Source organism: Clavelina lepadiformis, chromosome 3 (genome assembly GCF_947623445.1).
Source record: "Clavelina lepadiformis chromosome 3, kaClaLepa1.1, whole genome shotgun sequence".
In the NCBI taxonomy this organism is placed as follows: Eukaryota; Metazoa; Chordata; class Ascidiacea; order Aplousobranchia; family Clavelinidae; genus Clavelina; species Clavelina lepadiformis.
In genome coordinates, this window is record NC_135242.1 from 5,177,107 (window position 1) to 5,199,940 (window position 22,834).

A 22,834-nucleotide genomic window follows, 5' to 3' on the forward strand; every position below is an offset into this window, starting at 1 on the left:
CTATTGAAATGGTAACGTAATGTGGTTGTGCACTTGCATACTAGACCCCTGTTCGCTGAACTCTTCCATTCTTATCTTGTTTAGACAAAAAAGAGCACAGTGTCTACTTTTTTTAGGGACTGCAGTTGGCAATAGCATTTCTTTGTTAGTTTAACATAGGCTACTCCTAATGTTCACAAGTGCACAGCCACAGGATGCCTTTGTATACTAGACCCCGGCTACTCAAAATGTGACGTCATGTGGTTGAGCATTTGTGTATTAGACCCGTGAATAGACCCTTTCCAAATTAAGATTACCATCTTGTTTTAGGTGGCAATATCATTCTGGATCGCCTATGCTTAACAATCAGGCTGGAAAGCATGACACTTTTTGACAAAATGTCGGAGTGCAAAATGGGGTAATAGCTGCATTTTTCAGTCTACACTGAACACTAGCTTAAACACAAAGCATTTGGGCCCTGATTTTGGCGGTAAAGAAAGTAAACATTCAGGTTCACCAAGTACAGTCTTCAATACTCTCGAGGGTGCAATTGCCATGCTTTCCACAAAGGAAATTGTCGACCAACATTAATTACTTAATAATTTGCAAACGTTCTGAACATCGGGTTGCAAACATTTTGCTTTGGTGGCTAGTGTATGAATTTCTTTACACAGTAAAAATAAATATCGAAGAAGGGTTGCCTTGTTTTATTTTACCATGCTTTGTATCATACACACTGGTTTTGTTCGACATGAGTTCGCGTTATATGGTCAGCGTAGCATATGACGTGAAATGTATAAAAATTTGCGTAGTGTCTGCGGCACATTACACATATAATTTTGCCTTGCATTCAAGCATAGTTTAAAAAGTAGGCTAGCAGTAAATATAAACTGAATACTTTTTATTACATGAGCTGCAGATACCATACAAACTCTTACACATTTCTCATCGCTTGCTTGGCTAACCAAGTATCTAGACGTCATATCGAACAACTCGAAAGCATAGGATTCAAAGCTCTATAAAATAACAACTAGGAAACATATTTTTAAAAGTTTTTCTTCATTTTGTTAAGAAAATAATATGCTATTTACCTGAGCTAAATTGTTACAATCCGATGACTAAAGCATTTGCAATTTAAAAAGAGTCAAAGTGGGTCAAGAATTTTCATTGTTAAGTATAGGCGATCGAAAGAAGAATGCACCCTGGAGTAAGCGTGGCTCAAGCGATAAAATCATCACCGAGTTTAAATCATGCAAAGACTTTTCTCAGACTGAAGATAGAGATTATGATAACATACCATATGGTATGCTTCAAAAGCACCCTCTGTACATTACCATCATTTTCCAGACTCCACATATTACTCAGGCCTGTAAGATCCAAAACAGTTTTATAAGGTTTAGGAAACTGTAAATGGCATCGTTGTGCGCTTCCGTTTGTGCTTGTTACTGTTTAATTGTCTACACCTCTGTTCTTTGTGCAGGTTCTGTTGTTACTAAGCTTACATCAGTAATATGCTTGAATCAGCAACCTGTCCTGCTCATTTTAAGTGGTTGTACGGGGGAATAAATTTTACATTTGAGGGAAATGGCGGACCTGAGTGTGCTGCATACTTGTCACCTTTCCACCGAGTAGTGGAAACACTTATTGTATTGACAGCATCGGTTATAGAAATTGTGTGGGCTTACAAGAGAATTAGTTCAACAGACAAAAGCAGACTTACTCCAGTTGGCAGAGACGTTGTGCGCATGTCTGATGTGCAGCAAGTTAATGGAAAGCTTAAATCTACTTATAGTAGCCATACTGAGAGGTATGTATATGAGTATATATAATTATATATATATATATATATATATATAGTTAGATGATTTTTATATTGTATTATTTTCCAACGGTTGAACCTCGTTAACTACGTACCTGGTTATAACGTTTATGCACAGCTGCAATGTCCAGATTTTGAAGCCCCGAATTCATCTATTGCATTATGTCTATTTTGTTACAACAAACACATTTAAAATGTAAATATAGATACAGAAAATATAAAAGCCGCCTTTCATACAACGTACATGTGGTCCATTCATTGATAAAAGCAACCGTGTTACTGTGGAATTAGTGAATTTTATATTTACAAAGATATTACTAATCCAATCAGAACACTACAGGCGATTCTAACGTGTTGTAACCTACAAAATTTTAACACAGTACAGGACTATTTTTAGAGAAATGGCTCTGAACGAACAGCAGATAATTAATATTACTGAATAATAAAGCAGAAATTTTGAATGGGAAGAACCATTCATGTAGCCATGTAGCCTATACCAAGAGCTATATTATATGAATTCATAATCATTGTTTATTTTTTCACATAAATTGTATCCCAAATTAGCTAGAAAAACTTCTTCATAGATAGTTTTAAGCTGTAAACAGATGGAGTCCTGACTATATAATTACAGGCATATAGTACGACACATAAATATCCTAAATGCGGCTATTGCTGCTACCAGACTAGTAACAACTTTGTCATCCATATAAAATGATTTCAATCTTTAGGTCTGACTTCAAGATGTTTTTGCTTGTGCTGGTAACAGTCGTGTTTGGAATTGAAATTGGGTACAAGTTCGCCACTGATAGTCTCATCTATCTGTTGAATCCTTGTCATATCCTTACTTTCAGCTTGGTATGAGTTTTTGAAGGAAATTGCTTGTCACATGTTTATTGTACTTTTTAATGCATTAATGATACCAGTAATAATAAGTACATATACTGATTGCACATGAACACTTCTAGTTTATAACGAGGTACACTAAAGGTTAGCTTGTTGAAGCAAATACAGCAAATACCCCCATTGATTTAAAACACGAAATTACAAATGCTGTGTAATATATTCAGACGAAAAGTTCATTGAAGGTGGCGTATGGGTTTCAAAAACGGGTCAATTTCTTTGTTAATTTAATTCTTTATATAATAAAATTATTAAAAATGTAATTACTTGAAAATCACCCCATGGTGTCACTGAAATTTTGTATGTGAACTAGGTTGGCCTGATACTATCTCATATTGGAATATGGCAAAAATGACATCCATTCAATAATGCCACAGGCAAACTCCACGCGAGCTATTTTTTGTATAATTCCTGTTAAATATTTTATTTCTCCAGATTTATTTGCTTGCGGTTAATGAAAATAAGCCATCCAAGAAAGTTACAGGTGTTTTCAGGTTTGTGTGAATTAAAAAAAAGTTTAAGCAATTGAAGAGTAGTAAATAGTACTTCTCATGTACGGTAACTAAGATTTACGGTACTGAAATTATATGTATGACAAATAATACCACGTAGGCCTGCGTTAATAATTTACATTAATAAAATGTTAGGGTATTATATTCGCAACAATGTCAGCTTAATTCAGCAACTAGTACTTGCTTGTATAGGGTTCATTTACATTTGTTGAGTGGAGCGCTTCTTGCCATATTACTTCCGGTGGTCAACACTCGTCATCTTTCTTTCGAAAAATACTCCTATTGGTTGCACCATGTACTTATTTACATAATCCCAGGCTATCTTCTGTCTCTTGGAGGGCCTTACACAGCTGAGCCTTTAAGCGATCCGTGGTGGCCTATGCTTAGTATTGGGACTGGCTTTTTCTACCACTTCACAATATTGCAGGGATTGGCACTGGTAAGCAAAGTACATTAATGTGAACTGAAACTAGTACTTTATTTAATAGGCATTAAATGATTTACCAGTAAAGGTATTATTACAATTTTCAACGTAACACTTACATTTCTATACCTCGATATCCGGAGTTTTAACAAATGAAGTATGCCTTTTAGGCTACTCACGCAAACCTTAATAACATGTTGTGTCCTGCTATGTCTGATCCATTTGAGGGATTGTTCTATCGCATGTGGGCATTTGGCCATCAGCACCTCTTGATATCCTTCCATGCCAAACTCTACCAGTCAATATCTTATATGGTCACCAAAGTTTGTTGCAATTTTCTTGCCTTTTTAAAGAAACAGTGCTGCAATATTCAAAACTTCGTCATTGGCAGTATACTACATAGCTCACACCAATTGGAGAAGCAAGATTAATCCTTTTTTTGAGGTGGGCAGTACTGCAGTTCTATGTTACTGAATTACTGTATTCCGGTACTTAGTCAGCAGGTTGGGGTTAGTGTCGTTGGTAATCCTGGGAAAAAGTACCGAATCCCCTGAGTCAAGCCTTATTTTTTTTGATCTGGAGCCACCTACATAGCTGGTCCTAAATAGGCAAAAATTGCAATTGTAGCAGGATCTGTTGTACTGAAAGTACCGAGGTATTTGATTGAACATTACTATATACTGGTATACAATCACCGGTACTGATGGTACTTTCCAACCACTTTAAACTTTACTCCAAGTAGCAACTGCCCACCTCCAAATATTTTGTTCATTGCTGCTTGTTCTGTACAACTTGACATATGTGTAACTATTTCTTTTTTTGTTGTATTTGCTACACACTTTCTTACAGTTTCAGGACTGCTTGAACTGTAAGCAAATTAAGCTATAATTACAAAGCTTATTATAAATTAAAGAAGATCATTACTAGGGCGATTATTTTTTGACCTAAAAAACGAAAAATTTTGACCTAAAAATTGAAACTTTTGACAAATTTTGACATTAAAAAACTTTTTTGACAAATTTTGACGTATGAAGAACTCAAGTAGTTAATTACGCATTATTGTACAAAAATTTAAAATTTATTCTAGTCTAACAGAAGGGCAAAAATCTGAACACAGACCTAGCCTATTCTGAAAAGGGAAATGAGCTAATTACAAATCACTGCCAAAAAACTGCAGCTAAGACATAACAAAAACTGTTCAATACATTCAATACACTAAACTAAAGATACATGAAGTATCTAAAGCAAAACCGAAGCAGGAGCTGCACTTAACCTACAGCTGACGCAAAATGACTTCGGACCTACCAAAAATTTTACACGTTTTGAGGTGTGTTGAGCATCACACCATATCAACCTAACTATTTAACTTAATGGTTTATGAATTATGATTCACAATAAGTAGACAATGGGCCATGTACAACTGTATGAAGTAGGCTACAATGGGTAAAATGAAAAGTTCACTGACAGTGAAACCTCTACGACACCACGACAATGCAGTTTGTAAACAATTTTGACTTCCTAACGCTATAAATTTGACAAATTTTTGACTTTTTTTGACAAGTCAAAAATTAATCGCCCTAATCATTACTACTAATGGTAGTTAAATTATTCTACCAAATTTCACATGCGTGCACTGCATTGTTTGTAGCATGTAAAACGGAAACATTCTGTTGACCAGCAGTTCTCATAGTAGTCTAATCTAATGTGTTGGTCCTGAAACTTATATACATGTCATTGGGTGTGTTAATTCCGTTGTACCAAAACATTCGTCTTCTCGTAAGGTGTAAGCAAAATATTTTGATGCTCTTTTTTGTAAGTGTATGAAATATGTTTCAGTGTACAAGATGAATTTTAATGTTTTTGAATTGTGATGTAATGATATCTATTTATTATTCTACTGATACACAAACTACTTATTGTTTTGATCTGAAACTGGTTAAGATCTAATTTTTTTATACCAATTTAGTATAGTTTAGGTCTAATTTAGTATATTTTGCTTACATTTCTGATAGAATTGCGATGTAATGTTATCTAATTACGCACTTATTGTTTTAATGTGAAACTAGTCTAGTATCAGTTTTTGAACTAACATTTCAGATAGTAACAAAGATTTCACATTTAATTTATGATCTACAATAGAGTTTAATTTGATTTTAGATTATTATGTTGGTTTCACTAGTAGAGACACTATTGGCCAACAACATAAGCTGCAGTATGTCTGTGCAGATAATTGAGTGAATGACCAAATGAAGTATCATCTGATATATGTTACACACGATAAAATACAAGGTTTTCAGGAAAAAGTGAAAACAAAAACTATGGAAACCACTCGCACCATCAGTTGTAGATGTTAAATAACATCCATTGCACCACTTTTTACAATAAACTGAACATTGTCTGGCTGATTTTTTTTTCAGTTAGTCATGAAACGAAGTTTTGTTAAGTTTCCTTGAATACTTGTTTTTCTCATTCATCTATTTAAGTAATATTATTTAAGAAGGTAACTTGCTTTGATTTTCTACTTTGAAGTGTTCATAGTGTTTTCTGTATACATTCACTAACAACGGATGTCATTTGGTAAATGTTGGTTCTGTGGTGCTGGAAGAATGACATCATTTGCATTGAACCAATCAAATTGCACACTTACCCAATTGCAATACCTCAAACCATCTTTCGTCATTTGGTGATTTTGTTTCCATTAGATTAATTAAGTACAGTATTTGTGTGTGACATAAGGCTGACAGTTGATGTACGTTATTTACACTAAAAAGCAGGTTGTTGTAATTAAGTCAGGTTTCTTTGTTGTTAAACTCTTGTAATTCCATTGAAACATTGTCTAATACAAACACTGTGCCAATTTTAATAGTTATTATTGGACCTAATGATGTGCGTGTCATATGGCTTGTATATGCTCGTTCAAATTGTGCTGTTCTGTTGATTTTCAAAATGCTTTGTAAACAATATGTAATGATAACTTTTATTTAGATTTTGTATAGATGTGTATCTATCATTTTACTAGTGCTTGTTTAGACTAGGAGGTATTTCCTTATTCTGCCACCTTGCTTAAATTCTTGCAAATAATATATATACTAATAATCATATCAAAACATTGATAGTGTACTTTACCTGTGCAATTTAGCTCAACATTTCAAAACTTGGTAGATGTATTGGCAGCCTTGAAATGTCATCACATTCACTAAATGTATTTAAAAAGCTGATCCATGATTTTTGTACCTATAGTAAGTATTAAACTTGTTCTGTGCTTGTATGTTGTTGGATTTTTGTGATGTCATACCGGGTCTGTAGTCAATAAATCACACAAAGTGTTTTTGCACGTTGTGTTACTATTTGCTGAGCCATCAAGCACAGTAATCCTAATAAAACACCATAGAGAAACATACTGGCAGCGATGGGATTCGAACCCACGCCATCGAAATGACTGGAGTGACCAAGAATCTGTTTTCGGGAAGGGCATGCCACCCCAAGTTTTGAACAAGGGTGTACAGTACAAAACATACCTGTTAAGGCCTTGAAATAACCACTTTAAAAGTACCGGGACCGACTAATCTTTCTTGGAAAGAATAATACGGTACTTTTTTCTAGCAGTACTGCGTTACTGCCAATGCATATCACACAAAGTTTGTCCTCTTCAAAGTTTTCTGGCAAACTAGGTCCCTGCGAGTGACCACAAACCACTTGAAATATTATTTCAAAAATCTTTAACGTTCACCCCAAAAAGACTTTAACATATGTTTTTGCGGCTGCAAAAGTATGATAACCACTTAGTGTAAAGTATAAGCAAGGTAGACAAATGTACATAGCCGATTTTCTCGATGTCCTCTCAATACTACCGAAAAGCAACCAAACGAAGAAGATGGGAAAAGCTTTTAAAAGTTTCGAAAGCAATAATTTAACAGAGCATTTAAAGGTTTCGGAAGAACGACTGAACGAAATCCAATGCGCTTCACAGAAGGATATCTCCTTGTGGGCACTGAAACACATTTTTCTAGGAGGACGACCTGAAGAAAGCCCCAGTGCTTATTCGGGAATATTGGATTTTTCGTGACGAACTATCTGTTTATAATGGGATTTCATTTAAAGGACAGAAAGTAATTATTCCAAAACAAATGCGTCGGTCCATGCTTGATCGAATTCATTCCAGCCATTTGGGATCGGACGCGTGTTTGAGGAAAGCGCGAGATATCTCGCTTTGGCCAAGAATGTCGGATGAAGTAAAGGAGTTCATCTTCCAATGCAGCATATCCAACGAGTTTCTGTTCAATCAACAGAACCAGCCCTTGCTGAGCTATGAAGTTCCTGACCTACCTTGGGTCAAGTTCTGTTACCCAATATTTCTAGCTTGCAATGCGTTTTTGGTCTTGTATTGTTATGAAAAGGACGTTGCAAAAATAGAGACGACCTTTGAACACCGCACTATATGTTTATGTGACATTGGTTTAATATTAAAATCTCTGTGTTTGCACTTCATGTTTTTGCGTCATTTGCTGTCAGCTGTGCCATAAAGGACAGCAGTCCTAATAAAACACCATAGAGGAACACACGTTAAGCAATAAGCAGTTGCTATCCTGAGTTACCACTCTTGAAATAAATAGGTTAAATTAACATTGATTATAATTAACATTTGATTAGGTTTCACACTATTTTTTGTCGGGCACGAATTTAAGATGAAGTCAAGCAATAATAACCGTACATGAATGACGCAAAACTACCAAGCAGTGTTTGTTTATTTGTTGGCACACTATCAACAATATCACTATAGGTTAAAAAGCAGCGAAGGAGAAATAAACAAAACTGAGATCTTGACGTCTTGTTTCTTCAAGTACAGCGCGTATTTAAGTTTTAATGGCGCAAGCTTCACGTATGCTTATCTCCCATGCAGTAACGAATGATGATATGGTGCAGCTGGAGTCATTTAACGTTGTGAGCCGTGCATTCAAAATCCTTTTCAGTTTTTGTTGGAAACTAAGATTTTCTGGAAGGTCAACAATACAAGCTAAAGTGTCAAAATCAGTACTCCTACTACCAAAACTATGACATGAGGGGGTAGAATTGTTGTACATTGTGTAATGCACAACCAAGCAAGCTGACATACCTTTATCGCTAAGCTCAGATGTTTCATTCGCATGTTCCTCAGTAGTTGTGTACAATGGTTTATCAACCCATTCAGGCTTATGTTCAGGATAGGATTTCGGGACTAATATACGTAGAGGTGCTACATAAGGTAATCGATGGTCCTCTAGAACCAAATGCACATAAACGCAAAAGTTTAAAAATTTAAATTTAATTTACTTTGTCCTACATAAATGAAAATGTTAATAACATGTCGGATTTAACACCTTAATTTACATACATTGATTATGTAAAGCAGTGAAAAAGTTACTAAAGTTTTTAGCAACCAAGTTTATCAGATCAATAATGACATACCGAGTAAACACAACAATGCAATATTTTCATTATCACTTTGATGTGATTTGTCTATTTTGATCCTGAACTTGCAATCGAGACTCGCAATTTCACCCTGGATCTTGTCTGGAATTTTCTGTTTGGCTTCCCTTTCCTCTATATCCCGAGCAGCCTTCTGAAAGCATTGCTTTTTAGTTGGAAGGTAATCAGGGCTGCAAAGAGTAAACAAAAAACTAAAAGTGGAAATATGAACTAAATTATTCCGACTATCTCATTTAAAAATTCATCCACTATTGATCTTGCACTTAATATTATTAATGGTTGACAATATTTAAATTGACAGCGAAAAAAGTTTTCAAAAAACTCACGTCGTGTAATCACCGCAAAGTATGCGCATTGCCGGTCCAAATGTTCTTTTAAGAGAATGATTGAGTAGTGGTGATTTAGTGGCAGAGGCAATCATATTGAGAATGGGCTGACACATATGCTGGTTTGGTTGGGATGGAATTTGAGGTTGCTGAATCAATGTTAATGCAGTGATACAATTACTCTTCTTAATTGCGTTTCCATCATTTAAACCAGTGTTTCTTAACTTGGGCGCTAGCGCTCCCGTGGGCATTTTGATGTTTTCAGGGGGCGCTATGTCCATTGTATTTACATTTATTGTATTTAATTGATGCAAAAACCCACTCTATGCAGCAGCCTACTTTGCAGAAGTTGGCTAAAAAATCAATGTAAACATTGATAAAAACGCAGTTATACGTTTACTGTCAATACTTTTGTTGCGAAAGCAATAGCACAGTGACATTGTCTAGTAATTTTCCTTTATGTCAAACAATAAAAGATTACCTTTTGGTTAAAAAGTAACCATACTTTTTAGTTTAATTCAACCATTTGCCACGTTTAACTACAAATGACTGCAGTGGACATTTTTTTAAAGTAACTTGTTTCGACACCCGCTGAGGAATTTTTAGAGACCGCAACTATATTATATTACAAGAAGTAAAACTACTGCTATTGTTCCGCTGTGGTGCCGTTCAAAAAAATGTAAGAAATTGTTTCAGTTCCTCAAAACAGCTTGAAACATACTGGCTGTAGACAAGGGTCAGATTAACGAAGTGGCAAATGTGGCAGTTAGCACAGGCCTCGCGCTTTGAAGGGGCACCGCCCAAGCATACATTACATTACAGTACATTCAGCTGAAAACTTTTTTTATTTTACGGCAATAATTCCTTCTGTGCTACTTCGTCTGTGAAATTATATAAATATAAACCTTCGTAAGTAAATATTCTAAAGTAGACATTAGTTGTTTGTAAACTCTTCTAAAGTAACTTCAAACCGGCATAAAAATGCAAATTTTCTGTTGAAACTTTTGCCACAAGTTAAGAACCACTGATTTAAACTATCAAAGCATATTATGCCTTAATTTAAATGAAACATTACTCTGCAACTGCTAGCCAGAAAGCGTTACAGAAACAGCCATAAAAGTTTTACAAGATCACAATTACGGCATGACTCAATTACCTGTGGTTTGTCAAGCCAGTTCTTTAAAACCTTTTCACACTTGTGCAAAGTTGATAGATGCAACCGTTTTTTTGGATTAATCAATGTGTCCCGAAGATTTTTCATTTTGCTTAAATCTTTGTTATACGTCTCCTCATCCTCATTGAACTTAAAAGTATAAAATGGCAAAACTGTCACCACAGAAATGCAGCATGAAGCTTACTGCATTGTAACTACTTATTACCACATGGACAACAATGCAGGAGCAAAATTTAGTGGGGCAACAAACACCTTGTTTATCATCCGCGACAGAGGTTCTATGTACTTGTGCAACGTCTTAAGTTTTTCCATGTATTCCTTGTCATCCTCAGCCTGAGGTTGACTTGCTGAAGCAGGGCTCGGAATAGTTGAAGATGACAACATAACTGTTTGTGACAATAATCATTAGAAGTAACTAAAATATACAGCAGGAAGTTATATCGGTGTTAAAAGGACCTATTAAATAACTATGAGTTATCCTAAGCTGATTAAATTGGCGCCATACAACCAAAAAATGTAGCTAGGAAAACCAGATTCGTTTTTAGAAGGTAATTAACACATGTTTTTCTTGCAGAAACTTTTTGATAAATAGATCAAAATTTGTTTGACCCAAACGCAAAATATACTACAGTGTGAAGGCATAAAATAAAGCATTGGAGCAGCAACCATTCAGGCTTAATTTCCCAGACTTATCACAATCATTCCTATTTGTATATTCACCTTAATCATCTAACTTAATTCAGTTGTTTTAAGAGTTCACTTTACACTTGTGTCTTTCTAATGATGGATGTGATTAATTATATTTTAAAAGCCGGGCAGTTATAGATGACATTTTTATTACAAATAATGATTTTGGCCTAATTTCAAGAATACAAGCGCTAATTAAGCCTTCTCAATTAATCTATCTTCTCAAGTTGAAAGTTTGAGTTGAAAAGCTTTCAGTTATTGTGAGTTGTTTATGTGAAACTTTATAGACGATTGGCCAGAGCCACTGAGAGACACAAAACAACAATTACACAAGATTCCACTGTATAGAGCAAAACATAGATACAAAATAAACATCTGTGATAGCATTAGAAATACTATAAACAAGGTAAGTTTACCAGGGGAAGGCACAGCTTGAACACTGCCAGGCGTTCGAAGGCTTGGTGAAGTTGTCGGAACTTGTGGTGACTGATGAGAAGCAGGAGATAAACTTGGAATTATACTAAACAGAATTTGTCATTAACGTAAAACCAAGCAAAACCTTTTGCAAACTGATATAATCTGTCTCTTATACTAATCACATCTGTTAACAAGTAATTTCATATTTACTTCACATTCCATTACCTTGGGTGAGATTGTGGCGTACCCATGTTATCTGGCATTGTCAAAATAGGCTGTTGATACAGTAACAAAGCATGTGATTGACTCATACAGCTCATATGCATGAAAAAAATGATGTCGTTGTAGCGGCCTTACCTGTGTGTTGGTTGGGGCCGGTGGGGGAGGCCTAGGTTGTGCAAAGTTAGCAGAGTAGTATGTGTTTCCAGGGGAGGGTTGCGACCATTGCGGCCGCTGATAATTGCCAGAAAAACTTGATTGAGGACTTGGAATCATGCCCTGGACATTTCGAGACATTGGACTGTTGTTAGGAATACCAGTAACAACAGGTCTGTACTGCAAAGCTGTAATAGACAGAAATGTTCAACTGGAAATCGATATTCAAGTATATGACATTCCATAATTGGCTCAATTCAAGTTAATACTGATGCACAACTACAGTGGCATAAAACACAACGATAGTATTTCTGTATTTTTACAACAGCATGAGTTACTAAACAAACCAAATTTATGAGCAAACGTCGTAGTACTATTAATTATATAGGTAACAGGAAACAAAAAACAAACTTCTTACACGATCCAGGTGAGCCTTGTGGCAATATTTGGTTTTGTGATTGAGGGGGTTGCACAGGAGCTGGAGGAAACATGTTTCCAGTTTGAGTTATAACAACACTGCTGCTGGCATCTTGCGGTGATGGAAATAGCTGACCTTGCACTGGCACTTGTTGTGGTTGCTGAGATATCTGATGCTGTTGTAACTTCTGTTGAGACATCTGTTGCTGCTGCTGCTGCAATAATTGCTGTTGCTGCTGTTGTTGTTGTTGCTGTTGTTGTTGTTGTTGCTGTTGTTGTTGTTGCTGTCTCTGTTGAAGTTCTTTAGACTGTGCATTTGCTAGTGACAAGAAAACGTTCTTTGAAAGTGTGTGCCAAAAGCAAGCAATGTGCATAATAACAAGTTTTATCAAAACATGTACCTTCAGCTTTCTGGATGAGCCTATTCACAAAGTTCATATATTCTTCCTGTCGTTCAACATATATATACTTTTATAAAGAAAGTTAAAACCATTTCTTGCGCATTCTTCATTAAAACTGGTACATTCAGTTTTCTTTTTTAAAAAGTAATTGATGTTAAATCAAAAAAAATAATTTCAATGAACAAGTAACAAACAAGAATTAAGTAGCAGCTTTAAGATCGTTAACGAAAAAGTTTTAATCAGAAATAAACTACCTGTGTAGTATGTTTTTGAAAGACACTTCTTTCTAGTTCTTCAACCGTTGTTCTCATAGAGATATTACATTTTCTTATGACATCAGCTCTGCAATAAAAATAAAACTCCACAGCTTAAATATCAAAAAATAAAAGAAACGGACTATAGCAATCAATGGTTATGACCTACAGCTAAAAGAAAATATTTATTTGTTTAATTGTGATTACGTTGGAAAATGATATTATACATGTATCATACTAACAATCTTTGTTTCACGCTGTTCCTAAAAGCTTCACTTCGCCAGTCTTGCTGTCCAGCCATGTGCTTGAAATAACCTAGCTGTAAAGTCGCTAATCAACTTATGACAAAGGTATGAATATGGTATCTAAAATGGATGATTAATTAATTATTATTGGTCAGTGAAAATGAAGATAGTTTTAAGAAATGATAAGTGCCTTAGATAACGTTTCTTGAAACATAAGATGTGCTACGGTAAGCTGAGGCTACTTAGCACAATTTTTAGTTCGTGTCATATTCTTCGTTTTCGGTAACCTGTAACTCATGATAACCCCAGTTTACAGTACTATAAAATATTGAAAAAAAGTGAGGATTGCTAAAAGATAAAAACTCATCCATTAAACATAGATGGCAAGTAAGCTTATAGTAATAACATAATAATGAAAACATAAGTTTTCTCAGTCTAAAGATCACCGTTTGGTTACCATGTCACATTGAAAATACTATAAACACAAACTGTTTCCTTCTTTATTGCATTAACTAATGGTAATGTACATTAACAACTAAATATTAAAAACATAATATATATAACACCATGAATAGGTTTTCAAATTAGTTAGCGCTATTCTAAGAACACAAATTCAGCTTTTAAATTAAACTTATCACATTTGAATATTATTATTATTATTACATTGCATACATATATATGCTGATCGGTAACCATAAACCTAAGAACTTGGAAGCATGACTATGCTGAACTAAGCTGCATCGGCTACTGCATGTATTATGTTTGTCGAATTCCCATGGCATTGCACAGTACTGACAGACCAGAACTCATTTTGCTGAGGGAAAGCTGAACCCAGAAAATCTCATTTTGCAATTATTGCTGCTCAAACACGCAGATTATGATGCTCATTATTACTGAGTTATGATATTCATAAAACTACTTAACATCAATGTATTTTCATGATATGTTAATCAATACGATATATAATTAAAATGAATCAACATCTAATGATTTTGCTTATTGATAACAACAGAATCAAATAGCAATCTGTATTAGCCAACTGAACATTCAATAAAAATGAAAACTGCAAGAAATCTGGATTACACTGAGCAGCTAAATATGCATACATAACGTACTTTGCTATATCGCGCTTGGAAATACAGTAGTCAATAATTCAACAATACACACTGTAAGACTTTCTGGTTGTGACAAATATTCACACCCTGATTTAGACAAACTGCTATTGCCCAAAACTAACTAATGTTTTTCACGTGTGCTAAATACTCATGCTAGTTACTCACTCATTACATCACATAGTCTTTTGTGTGCAAAGTGTTTGAAACATGTAACATGTGGACTTTTAATGGTTCTGTTATTTGTAACAACATTCTAAGAAAACTTTCAAATAAGGCGGTAAACAGTCAGTAAAAATGTGGATGAAATAATTCTTTAAATTAGATATAAAGCTGAAGCCATTGCGTTACGCAGCAGCAATACAAACACTGTTAGTTACATGAAATTAATCATTAACGCTTCAAAGCTATTCTTCAGTTTTCAATACTGATCTTGCAGTAAGACAAGTCATAGTCACGAATACTGCACCTAAAGACATGTGGATAAAAGCTGCTGCAGTTATATTTGTTGTGGCATATGCTCTCTACGTTCCCTTACCAGTGGGTTGGAAACCATCATGGAGATGGCAATTAGTTGGAGGTGTACTAAAACATAATAAGCATTTACAAGAAACGTACGCGGTGAGTAAGTCTATTCATCAACCATAACAGACGATAGCAATCAATAAATATAGCAGCATGGCAGGCAGTATGTTTCATACAGGAAAATCGATATGAGCAAAATTGCAAATTATTTTGATGAACATGCCTTACGACTGGTATGCTACTGCCTTAAAGTTCAACGTTTTGCGATCATACAAGCTGTGCAGTGTAATGGTTTAATTTTAAAGTTAATATATTTAAACTGCTGTGTTTGTGCTGCTGCTGATAATTTGCCATTTTAGAAATCGTCGTTCTGTATTGCCAGGTCATAGTAAAACCATAAAGATTCTAAACTTTCACCAAACATCTTGCCTTACTTGACATTTGTTTTAGAATTTCGTTGGTTTGGATAAACTGGAATCGTTAAGTTTCAAGAGCATAATGGCAGATGACCAAAATAGTGATAAAGCAGTTCCGTCCTTAGAGAATTGGGATGGTATAGATGTTTATGTCTTTAAACCCAAAGGTACACATTGCATCATATTTATAAAACTCATTTGGACAATATAACTTACTGCTTAATAACACTTAGAATAGAAACATACTTATATTTTTAGGTTAATTTTGAAATAAAATACAGATAAACATTTCCAATCTTTTCTGTTAAAGGTGATCACAGTGGGGCAGGAATTGTTTATCTCCATGGTGGAGGATGGGTTCTTGGTGACCCAAGTACGTGACCTTGTAGAAACAATTTAGGGCATATATGAAATATACTTTACACATTAAATCATAGAAACCGCATATCAATTGTGGACGGCGTGTAAGGCTGTATTTAGTCATCAAACCAAATGGCGATCAATAATCACAAAATTGGAATTCATAATAAAAGATTTCATTTAAGTGACGATTTGGTGGATAACATTTAATTACAGTTCCAAGCAATGTTTTTTCTTACTACATATATAGCTATTATCTTCCCAACAGGTATAAATTTCTTATACGGTTCATTGTTACTATTAGTTTCATTCCATGTAGGTGCATTTACAGAGGCAAACTCTTGTTTACTATGTTCACAATGACCATTAATGTCCTTTTCTGTAGTTGTTGTAGGTGTAAGTCACTTATAAAATTGTTTACCTCAGCTGATTATTTTTGCAAGGTATGTCTGCAAATTTGCTGAAAAGTCTTGCAAATTACACCAATGCTGTAATAGTGGCACCAAAGTAAGTGCAAACATTTTGCGGTTTAATATGATTTTATTTAATTTAATCACGTAATATTGTTATGAATGTTTACTGGGTATCTTAAATCAATTTATCTGTTCTAAATTCAAGCACACAGCTTGTTCTTTGAAAACAAAGTTACAGGAAGGCTCCTCAACACCCTTTTCCAGCAGCATTTGAAGATTGCTATGATGTCACTGCAAGGTTTTTAAACACTGCATCAGAATTCGGTGTCAATGCGAAACGAATTGCAATAATGGGAAATAGTGCCGGTAAGTTAGTATCACAAACTGCACCAAAGTGCACTCTAACAGTCCGTAAAAGTGGGACAGCAATGCAAAACAATTCTATGTTATTAGATATCAGTTTAACAAACAGAGTGTATTGCTGACTTAAATTGTATGACTGTAACTACAATCTGGAAATACAAGCTGTTTTGGAAGCTGAATCATTACCAGTGTAGGGTAGTAGTCTAGATTTTATATAATTACATTACAATACCAACCCAGAAATTAAATTTTGTCTGTTAATAGGCGCTAATCTGGCAGCTGCTGTTTCCCATAAATTGTGCAACCAAAAAGATTCACCTGGGAGGCCAATATTTCAGTATTTGTTGAATCCCCCACTTCAGTTTGCCGTTTATACTTTACCAAGTGCTTTAGAATTTCAGCACGATCCCATGTTGTCAAAAGCTTTGATGGACAACTTTAGACTTGCTTATCTTGGGTAACTTGGTTACATGAAAGCTTATCCTACATTAGTCCGACGGTGTGAGAAATTGTTTAACAGTTAAACACAAATAAATAGGGTCTGTTCACCCATTTTTTCATTCACAAAACACATTTTTTGTGTGTTATTAAAATCTAAACGAAATGTTTGTGTCATAAATAAAAGAACACTATTTTTCTATGTAAAAAAAGTTATCTGGTTAGATGTTATAAATTACCAATGATAGCTTCGAAGTATTTTTTGCATATGGTAGTCTTGGTGGCCATGCTAACCTCTATCTTTATAGCCTCACTTCAGTTAACATTTCGCTCGTTTTAAGCCTTTGAATTTGCCGCTTGATCCTGCTCGTTAATTGTCTGTGAGTGCATCATTCTTATTTTAGCAAGCTATAACAAAATTAGCACTATTCTTTTTCGTTCCCCACAGTTAATGGCGAAAAATAAATAATGCAATGAAAAAGGGTGCCACTGTGGTATTAACTAGCCTATTGGAAAATTCACCTAAACGCTTGTCAAAGTTAAAGAAAAAATCAAAATTTATCAAACAAAAATAAATATTTGGGTTGTGGGATATTTATGTGGCACTGACCACCACTGCACCCTTGAAGTAGCCGTATAGGAGTGGACAGATCCCTTTGTAGATTCAAATGGCAACTTATATATTTACTGTAATTGTTCCAGATACTACAAAAATGAACGTGTCTCAAAAGCTATTTTAGGCCACGGACACCTGATTGAAAATGGAGAATTCAATAAAACACTAACAAAATATGTTGATGTTGAAAAACTGCCAAAAAAGTAATTAGCTTAAAATCATATTTCCACAATTACTTATCCATTTTTACCATAGCAGATAACTTAATTTCATTTATTTAGATTCAAACAAAATGTCAGAGAGAGCAAAGAGCTTTTGTCAACGAGCTTGAGCGCAAGCCAGGATATCACCCCAGAAGAGAAGCAGCACATCCAATCTCTCTTACTGGACCCAACTCTTGCCCCACTAAGTGCAAGCGATGAAGAATTAAGACGATTACCGAAAACATTTGTGGTGACCTGTGGTGCTGACGTTCTTCGTGATGAAGGAGTAAGTTTGAAATGATATCAATTCATACAATAAATTTGTAAAAGTATTACATTTTAAAGGCCGAGCTGATCCCCATTATTTTTGAAAGGTTTTCTATGCTCAACGACTTGCTCACGTTGGTACGAATGTTACACACATTCACTTGGATAGACTTCCTCACGGTTTTATCCTGTTCAGTAAATATACCAATGTACATATGGACGAAGAAACTGATAATGTAGTTGCAGATCAGTTCAGCATTTTGAAAAAACACATGGATGATTAATTTTATAGCTGAAATATAATTTAGCATGTTACAAACTTTCTGGTATACAGTTTATTACAGAAAATTTGAACAAAAAAATTGTATTTATATATATTATTATAAATGATTTTGTGACTAAATAACTGAAAACCTTAAACGCCGCAAATTTTACAGACTAAGCTGTATCTAGCTTACCTAACCCCTAAAATTTGCTCGTTTTAAAATGCAAAATTGTACTGATACAGCCCAGGTGTATTAAACATTCAGCCTGCGTGCCTTACTTTGCAAACAAAATCTCAAAGATTATTGAGACAGAAAATCACAAACTGTGGTGGTGATACTATTTTAATCTTGTTTCTGCGGCCACAGATAATGTGGTGTGATTGCAAATACACAAATGTTGTTTATGACAGTTATAGTTATGACAAAAAATACATTTATAGTCCCAAAGATCTGAAAATAGAGCAGTATATTTATTATTACATATCAATTGAAATATATGTATTTTATTATATTGTGTTTCCAATGGAAATTTCAACAACCATAGCCAAATTGTGATCAACCCTATTTACTTTATTTGGTGTTTACAGTTAACTCATAAAATTCTGTGTTTCAGCATCAAGTTTTTGGTAATTTCCTGTATTATATCCAGCAGTGTGCACATTTTTCCAATTAAAAGTATAAGCATTTTAATTTATCGCTCCTTTTCATTATGCTATAATTTTTGCTATATAATATGGTATTCAAGCTTATGTCTTGTGACAGTATTCTAGTCGTTATTTGAGTTGAAACAAATTATACGATGTCAATTGTCAATAAAATGAACATTTAGCCGATATTCCGACTCGAAAGTACTACAGTTTTTGACCAGAAATGGTGCATGCAAAGACGCACATCTTGGCGTGCACCAAAGCCTCAATTCTTTTTTGTTTATTATAAATTGGCATTCAAACAACCAGTTTTTCTTTATTTGTCTGTTATAATTCGGCATGAAGATGAAAAAGTTTAGCATGTACGTTATTGAATCTCTCACGTGCAGTTGCCACACTTTCCACCATATAACCTATATATATCATTCATGTCTGTAAATGGACAAATCTTGTCGTCTTGCTACAGTGGAAAGCATGCAACTGCACACTCCACATTTTTCAAGATTGTGCTTGCTGCACTCGACCGTTTCACATTTACCACTGAAAAAAAGAGCCCACAGGCTCGTATGGAAAAAGTGTTGTGCACAATATAGCTATCAGGTACACAAAATGGCTCAAAAAACTAATCTGTAAGCTAACCAATTCCCAAACAGGGTCATCTAGATCATCCTAGTGCACACTCGCGCATACTGGTGCACACCAATTTTGAAAATTACGTTGTCCGGTGCACAAAAAACCCACAGTCTTTATGTTTGGCCTAACACACTGCAAAATGCACCTAGTGCACTATTATGTAGCGCTCAGTCATTCCTAATTTGGCCGTCATGCTCCCCCAAGATCTCATTGAAAAGTTTCATGCTTTGGTCTGGCCGATTTGAAAACAATTGTCCTTCTGTCAGATAGGATACACTAAAAGCATGAAAGGGCTGATTTTGAAAACAGTGTTTTCCAACTACAGAACTATATATAGTTCTATATATAGGCCTATTTTCTTCGTTTCAGCCTTTTCTACTTTTCAGGCTTTTAGTGAGATCCTGTCAGATTGTAATAGTAGTTTACCTCAGGCTACGGAAGCGGAAGATTTCAGACAAATTGATGTGAGACTCATAGCTCAGTCATTCAATATAGTCACAACAACGCAAGCTCTAACCATGAACCATGTGTTGAATTGTCAAACAGAGTTGATTACTCCGAGTTTTACAAAGGGCAAGACACAGCTTAAAAAAATGCAGACAAATCGGTTAAAAAGAATTAAACACACACATGCAGAATGGACTAAAACCATACAGCAAACTATAGATACTATAATGAAGACAAAGTAATGCACGGATTAAAAAATCTCCAGCGCAGTTAGCAAACTTTCCAGTGTAACGACTTTCTTTCAAGTGCAGCAGGTATACTTCTGAGTTAGTCTAACAAACCGTTCATAACTGCATGCCTAGTTTTAATTCTTTTACCACAACAAGCATCTAGTATTCTAGTCTAACCAGATCAAAGCAAAGCAATTTATTGCTGTTTAAAGAAATGACTTTAGAACCTTCATCTTCCAGGTGACAAAATTAAGCCTATCATACTTTTGTATGCTTTATGTACTCAATACCAACCTTTTTCATTGAATTTCGCCGAGAGTAATTATTTCGAAGAAACGAATCTTTCACAACGTTAAAAAAAGTTATCGTTTGGCCATAAACAACAGGCAATTACACAGTAGTGAAACATATTATAGTTATAAATTTATCTTCTTTCAGTTAAGCAATAACTCCTTTACATAAAAATATTCGTGTCAACCAGATATTCCTGTCTACTTAAAAAATCGTTATCTTTCAGAAAACCTCGGTATTTTCCTATCTTCCACGTGCATTTTGCCGATTTGTTTTACCTGAAGTTCAGTCAAGCGTAACCGGATGTGACGTTTTGCGGTTCCAAGAATAGCCTACTGCCATACACTATAGTGACTATACGACCTTGCTACCGGTACTCAACTAGCCTATCGTCAAACGTCTAATCTAGCTGTATGGGCAAATAACTTCCTTTTATGGCAGAAGTAGAACAGAAGTAGTTCCCCTTTTGTGCAACTTGGTGTGCGATTTTTATTTTTCACGCACAGATTGTTAATTGTAGGTTTGTACTTGCAATTCGTGAAATGACTTGAAGTAATTCCTATTCTTAACTTTAAAGCTGCACTACTATTAGGATCGAGTATTGAATAGCCTATGATGATTCTCAATTAAATAGGTACTAGGTTGCCTGCACATTAAATATTCATTAGACAACAAATTATGTTACTATTTACGATGTAACAAAATTTCTGACTGTTCCGAAATATTTTTTTTAACTAGGCTACTAGCTTACCCAGAAGGCATCATTAATTTGAATCCACAATTAAATACATGTTTAGAACGTATTCTTACAAATATGCCATGAATAAACTAGGCAATAACATGAAAAAAATCATGGAGTATGTACAGATTAAGCCTACTGTATATCGCTATTTTGCGTAAATTGCTGTTCAACTGTAAACATCAAGCAGAAAGCAGAAAGATTTTATAACTCGGCCTATACACAAGTGGAGATACATGTTTCTTAAGTAAAACAACATTCTAATGATTGCCATACAAAATAATTTACATTTTCATGTTATAACTAAATAAATCATATTTTTGTCATCATAGACATGAAATAAATTTATTTTTTTTCCAATAAGATTTACTGCAGTAGGCTACACAGTAACGATAATGAGCATTCATACTGGTGACAAACGTAACAACAAATCGAGAAAGCACTTTGATGGTCTTGTTTCGTTATATGTGATGTCTGAGCAAAGTTAATGTAATCCATGCTTCGTTTTTGTTCATGCTACAATGTGCCTGTAGGCTAATTAATATAATATAAACGTAGGGGAAACCAGTGTAATTTGGACCCCTTAAGCAAAATCTTTGATAATAACGAAAGTCCTTGGTCGATTTCTTCCAAACTTCACTTGTTTATTCACATACATGAAAAGTACAACATAACGAAGTATCGGGCTTAAATAATTTAAACTGGAGGTGCACTACCAAATTAAATTTTTTCATGCTAAGGGTCCAATTTACACAACTGTTGTGTAAAATGGACCCTTTCCATTTTTAAACAAAACATACAACTTAATATTCAATTTTATTCGGATAGCACCTAACTTCACTGTATAAGTTTCTAATTCAATGACACTGCTGGTAAATAGTCAATTTTAATTTTTTCAAATGAGGGGTCCAATTTACACAATGTGTGATTGTGCAAACTGGAACCATCGATAACTCACAAAAATAGAACAACCCATGCAAAAACAGAAACACACATTTACGAACAGTTGTCGCAGTAATAATACTTGGAATCACTAATATCAGCACATTCTTCATGGGCCCATTCCTTGCAGCTTTTGCATTGAATCCAGTCTTCATCTGCAGAATCTCCACACACCAGGCAGATGGAATTCTGTTTGTTCTCTGTTTTCCTTCCTCTCTTCTGTTTCGTTTTTTTGTGCACTGCCTCTTTTTGTCACATCACTGTCTCTTTTATTCAGAGTGTTTTTATGAGGAGAACTTGTTAAAATTGTGGCGCGTGAAGATTTTCGCCGTTTAGTACCAGGATTCATAGATCGGATTCGCTTTGGTAGAGGGCTGATATCTGTGACAGTTACAACACTTTTTTTTTCTCAGAATAAGAAATGGATGAGAGTAGGCCTACAGGGCTGGCTTGCATGTCAGAAATTAGATTGCTGGTTTCAGCTGTTTTGTTGATGCAAGCAGGAGTGGTTGTTAACTGCAGTTGAGCTT

General features: G+C 34.9%; 3 protein-coding genes across 4 annotated transcripts; 2 read left to right on the plus strand and 1 right to left on the minus strand.

Moving 5' to 3' along the window:
* Positions 1-1,439: 1,439 nt before the first annotated feature.
* LOC143450852 (transmembrane protein 164-like) lies at positions 1,440-6,962 on the plus strand. The gene is made up of 5 exons (XM_076951586.1): positions 1,440-1,786; positions 2,527-2,653; positions 3,134-3,192; positions 3,403-3,649; positions 3,805-6,962. The coding sequence occupies exons 1-5, from the start codon at positions 1,491-1,493 to the stop codon at positions 4,063-4,065; spliced, it is 990 nt and encodes a 329-aa protein (XP_076807701.1). The 5' UTR covers positions 1,440-1,490; the 3' UTR covers positions 4,066-6,962.
* Positions 6,963-8,000: 1,038 nt separating this feature from the next.
* Positions 8,001-14,740, minus strand: LOC143450850 (mediator of RNA polymerase II transcription subunit 15-like). 2 transcript variants are annotated; one of them, XM_076951584.1, is made up of 14 exons: positions 13,394-14,740; positions 13,152-13,239; positions 12,898-12,943; positions 12,633-12,815; positions 12,498-12,557; positions 12,062-12,267; positions 11,930-11,979; positions 11,704-11,807; positions 10,853-10,986; positions 10,583-10,729; positions 9,427-9,575; positions 9,080-9,270; positions 8,748-8,891; positions 8,001-8,627 (listed from the first exon to the last, which is right to left on the minus strand). In XM_076951584.1, the coding sequence occupies exons 1-14, from the start codon at positions 13,450-13,452 to the stop codon at positions 8,488-8,490; spliced, it is 1,701 nt and encodes a 566-aa protein (XP_076807699.1). In that variant the 5' UTR covers positions 13,453-14,740; the 3' UTR covers positions 8,001-8,487. The 2 variants fall into 2 exon arrangements, with proteins under 2 accessions (XP_076807699.1, XP_076807698.1); XM_076951583.1 differs by having other exon boundaries at positions 12,498-12,815.
* A 29-nt stretch (positions 14,741-14,769) lies between these two features.
* Positions 14,770-19,156, plus strand: LOC143450851 (arylacetamide deacetylase-like). Its single transcript, XM_076951585.1, has 9 exons — positions 14,770-15,129; positions 15,484-15,616; positions 15,760-15,822; positions 16,253-16,316; positions 16,455-16,588; positions 16,850-17,042; positions 17,726-17,842; positions 17,921-18,128; positions 18,217-19,156. The coding sequence occupies exons 1-9, from the start codon at positions 14,986-14,988 to the stop codon at positions 18,391-18,393; spliced, it is 1,233 nt and encodes a 410-aa protein (XP_076807700.1). The 5' UTR covers positions 14,770-14,985; the 3' UTR covers positions 18,394-19,156.
* The last annotated feature ends 3,678 nt before the right edge of the window (positions 19,157-22,834 follow it).